This window comes from Rattus rattus, chromosome 4 (assembly GCF_011064425.1).
Source record: "Rattus rattus isolate New Zealand chromosome 4, Rrattus_CSIRO_v1, whole genome shotgun sequence".
In the NCBI taxonomy this organism is placed as follows: Eukaryota; Metazoa; Chordata; class Mammalia; order Rodentia; family Muridae; genus Rattus; species Rattus rattus.
The window spans coordinates 21,190,835-21,200,528 of NC_046157.1; the positions used below are offsets into that span (position 1 = coordinate 21,190,835).

General features: G+C 40.7%; 1 protein-coding gene across 2 annotated transcripts; it reads right to left on the reverse strand.

Annotated features, from left to right (window-relative positions):
- Window positions 1-1,647: 1,647 nt before the first annotated feature.
- LOC116897868 (stefin-2-like) lies at window positions 1,648-8,489 on the reverse strand. Of its 2 annotated transcripts, XM_032899275.1 has the most exons (4): window positions 8,462-8,489; window positions 3,842-3,897; window positions 3,128-3,229; window positions 1,648-1,773 (listed from the first exon to the last, which is right to left on the reverse strand). In XM_032899275.1, exons 1-4 carry the CDS (start codon window positions 8,487-8,489, stop codon window positions 1,648-1,650), a joined length of 312 nt encoding a protein of 103 aa, XP_032755166.1. The 2 variants fall into 2 exon arrangements, with proteins under 2 accessions (XP_032755166.1, XP_032755165.1); XM_032899274.1 differs by lacking the exon at window positions 8,462-8,489 and having other exon boundaries at window positions 3,842-3,925.
- Window positions 8,490-9,694: the final 1,205 nt, after the last annotated feature.

Genomic DNA, 9,694 nt, shown 5'->3' on the forward strand with positions numbered 1-9,694 from the left:
AATCTCAGTTGACAGCAGATGCTGGTGAGAATGTGGAGAAAGGGGACCATTCCTCCATTGCTGCTGAGATACTAGCTGGTACAACCACTCTGGAAATCAGTCTGGCAGCTCTTCAGAAAATTGGACATAGTACTACCTGAGGGCCCAGCTATACCACTCCTGGAAATACACACAAAAGATGCTCCAACATATAACAAGGACACATGGTCACTATGTTCACAGCAGTCTTATTTATAAGAGCCAGAAGCTGGAAAGAACCCAGATATCCCTCAATAGAGGAATGGATATAGAAACTGTGGTTCATTTACACAATGTAGTATTACTCAGCTATTGAAAGCAATGACTTTATGAAATTCACAGGCAAGTGAATGGAACTAGAGAATATCATCCTGAGTGAGGTAACCCAGTCAAAAAGAACACACATGGTATGTACTCAGTGATATGTAAATATTAGCTCCCAAACTCACATAGCTCATGAATCAATCCAGAGACAATATGGAGTTTTGAAAGAAGGCAGAGCAAGTGTGGATGCCCTAGAACTGCATTGAGGGGGAACAGGATGATTGTGAGATACAGAGGCACAGGAGGACATGGAAGGAAGGGAGCAGGAGGAGGAGGAAATAAGGAGGGCAGTTTCGGGTACTGAAGTAGACAGGAGTGAGGTACAAAGGATAAAGATATTGAATAAAAATATGTAGTAAAAAGGGGCGGGGAGCTGAGAAAATGGGGATGGCCACTGGAGGGTCCCAAACACCAGGGAAAGGAAAGGCTCCTAGAACTCAGCAGGGATGATTTTAGTTGAGAAGGGGAGACAGAACCTGTAGAGATCCCCTCCTTTGAACAGGCATGGCCCCTGGTTGAGCAATGGGACCACACACCTGTCTCAAAGTTTTTAACCCAGAAATGATCTTCTCCAAAGGAAGGACTGGAACAGAGACTGAAGGAAGGGCTATCCGGGGACTGCCCCCTGGGGATCCAATCTTTCTGCAGACACTAAATCTAATACTGTTGCCATTGCCCACATGTACTTTCTGACAGGAACATGGTGTGACTGCTCCTTGGGAGGTTCAGCCAGCAACTGACCAGTGCAGATGTGGATGCTTGGAGCCAACCATTGACTGAGGTCAGGTTCCCTGGTTGGGGAGGTGCCAGAAGGACTTGAGGTGCTGACAGTATTGCATCACCATAAAAAACCAATATTAATTGGCAGGACCACCCAGTGACCCCAGGACTACCAACTCAGGAGTGCACAGGGTGGGATCCATGGATCTAGATACATAGGTAGCATTGTCCGACATCAGTGGGAAGGGAGGCCCTTGGTCCTATGGTGGTTTGATGCACCAAATGCTGGAGGAGTAGGTCCAGAGAGGGTGTGTGAGGGGACACCCTCATAGAGGCAAGGGGGGTGAGAAGAGGAAGGATGTGGATTTGAGGGCTTATAGAAGGGTAACTGGGAAGTGGGATATCATTTGGGATATAAAGGAAAGTAATGATAATAAAAAAACAAACAAAAATAATTTTCTAGGACATAAGGTGAAGAGAATATTGAGAAATGAGGGAGGGAAACAGTTATTTGAAGAATGTATCTTTATTGATGGCTACATTTCTTTACAATGAGAGGGATGAGATCATATTGGGATTTGCTGTTTAGAAGTAGGTCAGCTCTTCATTCTTGGTTTTGTTAGTCTGGTAACCATTAAGTTCCAACTCATTTTCTTTGGAAATACCCCTTAAGACTCTTAGGTGGACGTAACAACCACACCCTACATCCACCTGGAAGACATAAAAGAAAAAAGAAATGGAAGAAGGGAGGAAGAAAAAAAGAAGGAAGGAAAGAAAAAAGAAAAAAAATGAAGGAAGAAAGGAAGGAAAATTATTTATGTGGATCTCAATTGTATGACAGGTCTATTCTCTTGTTAAAAATTGATGTGCCAACCTCTCCTGAACGAACACTTCTGGCCCAAGGCAGCCCCAGGAACTGAACTCTCATCAACCCTTATATTAGGAGAAAGAGCGTCTAACAATATGGCAGGAAACATATTTCCCAGTGTATTTTTAATACCTTTTAGAAAAATATTTTATTCAATTTGAATGTTGTCTCTGCTTGTATTTAAGTGCATCTTGTGCATGCAATGCCTGAAGTCACCAGAAGTGGGTGCTAAATCCCCACCAACTGGAGTTTGAGATAGTTGTGAGCTGCTATTTGGTAGGCGAGAACCAAACCTAGGTCCTCTGCAAGAATAACCAGAGCTCCTACCCACAAATCCATTTCTCCATTTGGATTCAATTTATTCTACTTTTCATCAAATTCTTGGCACAGATTACATTCCAGAGTTACATTTTATTTTCATGATGTCTGGAAAGGTGCAGAAGGCAGTCTTTCTTTTTAGTGATTCTCTTTTCTGACTTCTAAGTACAGGAAAAACGGCATATGTTTTTATAAGGGAGAAGACACTCAGCCTGGCTTTGGCACATATGGACTGCATGGTCTCCATATCTCTGCTGTGTTACAAAGTACTTTGAGAATGCACACCAGGCTGTCTCTTTGTAATGTAAAAAGAAAGAAGCTTAGGTTCCTTCAGGGTAACATGCCCAATGGTTTTGAGGCATGAACCTGGGAGTGAGACAATCTGGATAAGACGTGCAAATTTTTTCTTTACTGGAACAATAAAAATTTTGCGTTCTACAGTAGATTTGTGTTCTGATATCCCTTCCTACCTTAATCTACTGACCTAATCTACTAAATGCAAGTAACCAAAGTTTCCCATTACGTATGTCACTCTGATGAGCACCATACAAGGACAGACCTGTGTGTGTGTGTGTGTGTGTGTGTGTGTGTGTGTATGTATCTCTATGTGTGTGTATATGTGTGTGTCTCTGTGTGTATGTGTCTGTGTGTGTGTGTGTGTGTGTGTGTTTGTGTGTGTGATCATACTGACTTCTTAACATAGGTCTGAAGAAATCTCTGTATTCCCAAGGTAAAACAAGGTAACTCTCCTGTAATCTAATAGATTTGGGGGTCTTCCACTTACTAGTGTCTTAATTAATGACCACTGGTAGAGATGAAGCTACAGTTGGGCCAACAGGTAACAACTGCAACAGTGCCTGAGAGAGATTTGTGACCAACCTTAATGAAGTAATTTAATCCAGCGACAACTTGAACTTTATACTGGACGGCTTCGAATTTTTCATATTTCCCATTGGTTTTCTTTTCAAGCAGTGGCTTGACCTAATGAGGAGAAAGTGATGATGTTAGGGCTGTGTTGACTCAGTTTATCTGAGTCACAAACCTGGGAACCTCATCCTGCTGAGAGTCCTCAGAGATGCTGATGACCCAGGGCTGGCAGCTCAAGCCTCTAATCCCAGAACTTGGAAGACTGAGGCAGGAGAATGCCATTCAAGAATGTTATTCAGCTTGGGGCATATAGAAAGTTCCAGGATAGTTGTGGTTACCTGCTGAATCTTGCCTCAAAAATAAACACACACACACACACACACACACACACACACACACACACACACACACACACACACACATACACACACACACACGTAATCACTGGGATTGACATGTAAAGTGTAGAGGCGATGCAGCATGAATTCACCTTCGGCAGCGGGAGAATAAGAGGGCATGGTAAAGAGTGCAGCTTCGCAGATTTTACTTCTGGGAAATTACTGTGAAAGGCTTAATGTTCCTCTTTTAGCTCTATCAAGTCTGAACAAAACCTATATATTCCTGGTTTCTGTGATTTCCCACACTCTAACTGCAGTGTCAAAATATAAATCAAATTATGATAATTTGATTTGGGATTAAGGTTTTCCCTGAAGTACATCAACTCACCTTGTCAGCAATCTCCTGGATTTCTGCTGTAGCAGGTCTGGCGTCCGACATGCCCCCTACTATTCCTGTGGTGCCTGGATCCATTGCTGGGCAGGATGCTGAGAAGGAATGATCCTGCAAGCACTGAGAGTCAGGGTTTTAAATGTATCTGTAAACTCCTCCTCTAATGTATTCTCCACAGAGTCTGAGGGGCCTGGGAAATCAGTGCATCCTTATGCAAGTTTGATTACATCCCTGAGGGGAAGTATTGAGTGAAGTTGGGCGGAAATGAGTTGGGGGAATTGGGCAAGCATTTGGGCCCCAGACTCAGGTGTGGTTCATGGTTCCTCCCTGCACTCTCTGTGCCAAAAATGATATCATGTTGTGTCATATGAGGAGGGCCATGTAGAACCAGGATTTCTAAATCTGATATAACTTCTTTTAATAGAATATTTAATTATGTCAAGGCTGGTTGCTTAGGATCCACCCAACTTTATAAAGATAAAATAAAACTGCCTTTGGTGGATTTTTAACTGACGTTTCAAGGAAACGTCCCATTGTTGGTGGGATTGCAGACTGGTACAACCATTCTGGAAATCAGTCTGGAGGTTCCTCAGAAAATTGGACATTGAACTGCCTGAGGATCCAGCTATACCTCTCTTGGGCATATACCCAAAAGATGCCCCAACATATAAAAAAGACACGTGCTCCACTATGTTCATCGCAGCCTTATTTATAATAGCCAGAAGGTGGAAAGAACCCAGATGCCTTTCAACAGAGGAATGGATACAGAAAATGTGGTACATCTACACAATGGAATATTACTCAGCTATCAAAAACAATGACTTTATGAAATTCGTAGGCAAATGGTCGGAACTGGAAAATATCATCCTGAGTGAGGTAACCCAATCACAGAAAAACACACATGGTATGCACTCATTGATAAGTGGCTATTAGCCCAAATGCTTGAATTACCCTAGATGCCTAGAACAAATGAAACTCAAGATGGATGATCAAAATGTGAATGCTTCACTCCTTCTTTAAAAGGGGAACAAGAATACCCTTGGCAGGGAATAGAGTGGCAAAGATTAAAACAGACACAGAAGGAACACCCATTCAGAGCCTGTCCCACATGTGGCCCATGCATATACAGCCATCCAATTAGACAAGATGGATGAAGCAAAGAAGTGCAGGCCGACAGGAGCCGGATGTAGATCTCTCCCGAGAGACACAGCCAGAATACAGCAAACACAGAGGCGTATGCCAGCAGCAAACCACTGAATTGAGACTAGGACCCCCGTTGAAGGAATCAGAGAAAGAACTGGAAGAGCTTGAAGGGGCTCGAGACCCCATATGTACAACAATGCCAAGCAACCAGAGCTTCCAGGGACTAAGCCACTACCTAAAGACTATACATGGACTGACCCTGGACTCTGACCTCATAGGTAGCAATGAATATCTTATTAAGTGCACCAGTGGAAGGGGAATCCCTGGGTCCTGCTAAGACTGAACCCCCAGTGAACTAGATTGTTGGGGGGAGGGCGGCAATGGGGGGAGGATGGGGAGGGGAACACCCATAAAGGAGGGGAGGGGGGAAGGAGATGTTTGCCCAGAAACCGGGAAAGGGAATAACACTCGAAATGTATATAAGAAATACTCAAGTTAATAAAAAAAAAAGAATATGATAAAGAAGAAAAAAATATTTATCCCCAAACAAGAAGAATAAAATGTCAAACACCTTTATTTCTTCTAACGCTGTTGATTTTATTGGGTGTGTTGTTATTGTTGTTGTTGTTGTTGTTGTTGTGTTTTTAGAGTTGGAGTTTCTCTGCTTAACAGCCCTTTGCTGTTTTTGAACTAACTCTGTAGACCAGGCTAGCCTGAGACTCACAGACAGCTGCTTTCATTTATCTCCCAATTGCTGGGATTAAAGACATGGGCCATGATGCCCTGTGATTTTTTTTTTTAAATGGGCTTTCATTAGCCTAGCCTGGCCTGAAACTCACTCTGTAGTACAGGTTGTCCTAGAACTGTCTATGAACCTTGAACTTCTCACTCTTCTACCTTGATCTCAGTGCCCTTGGGTTACAGGCATGGCATTGAGTGTCTCATCCTTCTGCCTCTGCTTCCTATGTGAGGGATCACAATCAGAAGGTAATTTTTCAGGTAATATCTCAACCATGTAAAAAGTAAGGCTCCTCTTTAGAATTGCTGGGTGTCAAGAGGGAATTGCTAGGGATCAGAGGTAATAAGGCACTGGGTTAAGTTCTTAGGGACAGAGACATTGATGTCTGTTACTTTATTGTGTTCCTCTGTATTTTAAACAATCTAGAAATCAACCTAAATATGAAATACACACATCTGCAAACAACTAAAAACCTTCCCAGGGGGCGGAGAATTTCTTTTAAAAACAACAATAACAACAACAGAAAAAATTCCTACTTGATCTTGAAGGATGATGATTTTGAGATATTCTTGGATTCAGTTTGCAATTATTTTATTGAGTATTTTTGTGTCAATATTCATAAGGGAAAGTGGTCTGCATTTCTCTTTCTTTTTTAGGTCTTTGTGACGTTTAGGTATAAGCATAATTGTGGCTTGATAGAAGGAATTGGTTAGTGCTCCTTCTGTTTCTATTTTGTGCAATAGTTTGGAATAGTATTGGTATGAGGTCTTCTACGAAGGTAGATTTCTGCACTAAATCCATCAGGTCTTAGGATTTTTTATTTTGGGAGACTTTTAATAACTGCTTCTACTTCTTTAAGAGTTATGGGACTGTTTAGATGGCTTAACTCATTCTGATTTAACTTTGGTACTTGGAATCTATCTAGAAATTTGTCCATTTCTTCCAGATTTGTCAGGTTTGTAGAATATAGGCTTTTGTAGTAGGATCTGTTGATTTTTGAATTTCCCCAGTTTCTGTTGTTATGTTTCCCTTTCATTTCTGATTTTGTCAAATTTGATACACTGTCTGTGGTCTCTGGTTGGTCTGGCTAAGGGTTTATCTTGTTGATTTTCTTAAAAAGCAAACTCCTGGTTTTGTTGATTCTTTGTTTCTATTTAATTTTTTTCTACTTAATTGTTTCTAATTGTTTGATTCCAGCCCTGAGTTTTAATTATTTCCTGCCTTCTACTCTTCTTGGGTGTATTTGCTTCTTTTTGTTCTAGAGCTTTTAGGCGTGCTGTCAATCTGCTAAAGTATGCTCTTCCCAATTTGTTTTTGGAGGCACTCAGATCTATGCAATTTCCCCTTAGCACTGCTTTCATTGTGTCCCGTAAGTTTCAGTATATTATACCTTCATTGTCATTAAATTCTAAAATGTCTTTTTTTATATTTTCTGTGACCAAGTTACTATTGAGTAGAGCAGTGTTCAACTTCCATGGGCTTTTTGTTGTTTTCTTAGTTTCTGGTGATTTGATAGGATGGATGGATTATTTCACTCTTCTTGTATCTGTTGAGGCCTGTGTTGTGACAGATTATATGGTCAGTTTTGAAGAAGGTAACATGAGGGGCTGAGAAAAAGGTATATTTTTTCATTTAAAATGTTCTATAAATATCTGTTAAATCCATTTAATTCATAACTTCCATTAGTTTCTCTATGTCTCTGTTTAGTTTCTGTTTCCATGATCTGTCCATTGATGAGAGTGGGGTGTTGAAATCTCCCACTAATATTGTGTGAGGGGTAATATGTGCTTTGAGTTTCAATATGGTTTCTTTTAGGAATGCAGGTGCCCTTGTATTTGGAGCATAGATATTCAGGATTGAGGTTTCATCTTGGTGGATATTCCCTTTGATGAATATGAAGTGTCTTTTCTTACCTTTCTTGATAACTTTTGTTTAAAAGTTGATTTTATTTGATATTAGAATGACTACTCCCATCTTGTATCTTGGTACCATTTGCTTGGAAAATTGTTTTCCAGCCTTTTACTCTGAGGTAATATCTGTCTTTGTCACTGAGGTGTGTTTCCTATCGCATCAAAATGCTGGGTCCTCTTTACCTATCCAGTCTGTTTACCTATGTTTTTTTTATTGGGGAATTGAGTCCATTGATATTAAGAGATATTAAGGAATAGTGATTGTTGTTTCCTGCTATTTTTGTTGTTAGGTGTGAAATCAGATTTGTGTGGCTCTCTTCTTTTGGGTTTGTTGCAATGAAGTTTGTTGCTTTTTCTAGGGTGTAATTTCCTTCCTTGTGTTGGAGTTATCTATTGTGTAAATTGGGTTTTCTCATATAATGTCTTGGTTTCTCCATCTATGTTAATTGAGAGTTTTACTGGATATAGTAGTCTGGGCTGGCATTTCTGTTCTCTTAGGGTCTGTAAGACATCTGTCCAACATCTTCTGGCTTTCATATTCTCTGGTGAGAAATCTGGTGTAATTCTGATAGGTCTGCCTTTATTTGTTACTTGACCTTTTTCCCTTACTGCACTTAATATTCTTTCTTTGTTTTGGGCATGTGCTGTTTTTACTATTATGTGATGGGAGGAATTTATATTCAGGTCCAATCTATTTGGAATTGTGTAGGCTTCTTGAAAGATTCTGGGCATCACTTTCTTTAGATTAGGGAAATTTTCTTCCATAATTTTCTTGAAGATACTTACTTGCCCTTTAAGTTGGGAATCTTCACTCTTTTTTCATACCTGTTATCCTTATGTTTGATCTATTCATTGTGTCCTGGATTTCCTGGATATTTTGGGCTAGGAGCTTTTTGTGTTTTATATTTTCTTTGATGGTTGTGTCGATGTTTTATATAGTATCTTTGGCCCCAGAGATTCTCTCTATTATTTCTTGTATTCTGTTTGTGATGTTTGCATCTATGACTTCGGATCTCTTTTCTAGTTTTTCCATCTCCAGGTTTCTCTCCATTTGTAATTTCTTTATTTTTTCTATTTCCCAGATGGTTTTGTTCAATTCCTTCACCTCTTTGGTTATTGTTCCTGTAATTTTTTAAGGGATTTTTGTGTTTTCTCCTCATGAGCTTCTACTTGTTTACCTGGGTTGTCCTGTGTTTCTTTAAGGGAGCATTTTTGTCCTTTTTAAAGTCCTCTATCATCATCATGAGATGTGATTTTAAATCCAAATCTTGCTTTCCGGTTTGTTGGGATATTCAGTATTTGCTTTGGTGGGAGCACTGGGTTCTACTGATGCTAAGTAGTCTTGGTTTCTGTTACTTAATTTCCTATGCTTGCCTCTTGCCATCAGGTTGTCTCTAGTATTAGATTGTCTTACTGTCTCTGACAGTGGCTTGACCCTCCTGTAAGCCTGTGTGTCCGCACTCCTGCAGACCTGTTTTCTTACCATAGGATCTGCTGTTGGATGGGTTCAGATCCAAGCCCAGGCACAAATTGGAAGGGTCCTGTCCCAACTGCTCCTGGGTTTGTGTGTCCTGAGACTTCTAGATGGGTCACACAAGAGTTGGTTTTACTTCTGCTCTTAGGTGTGTCAGCACACCTGGTGATTGACTTTCAGGTCTCAATGCAGGCAGAAACGGGAAGGGTCCTGCTTCTGACTGATCCTAGCTTCCCATGCCCAAAACACACTAGGCAGGTTCCTCTTGGGCCAGGAATGTGAGCAGAAGTAATTGTCTCCTCTGAGCTTGCAGGATTGTCTGTACTTTTGAGAGTCCAGCTATCTCTCCCACAGGATTTGGGTACAGAGAGCTGTGGGACAGGTTCAGCTCTGGGCACAGGCAGAAACCTCATGACAAACATTTATATATCCTACTAGGCTGGCATCAAAGCAGTTAACAATTGGAAACATGGGGACATTTTCCTTCTTTCTTTCTTTCTTTCTTCCTTTCTTTCTTTCTTTCTCCTTTCTTTCTATCTGTTTTTTGAGTTGAGTTTTTCTGTTGTTTCTATTTTTATTCTTTA

Coding starts and splice junctions, on each gene's coding strand:
- LOC116897868 (XM_032899275.1), bottom strand. CDS start 8,489: ATGAATAGATCAAACATAAGGATAACAG. Junction 3,898..8,461: donor ATCAAACATAAGGATAACAG/GTATGAAAAAAG, acceptor CAGGAATAGTAG/GGGGCATGTCGGACGCCAGA. Junction 3,230..3,841: donor TCCAGGAGATTGCTGACAAG/GTGAGTTGATGT, acceptor TCTCCTCATTAG/GTCAAGCCACTGCTTGAAAA.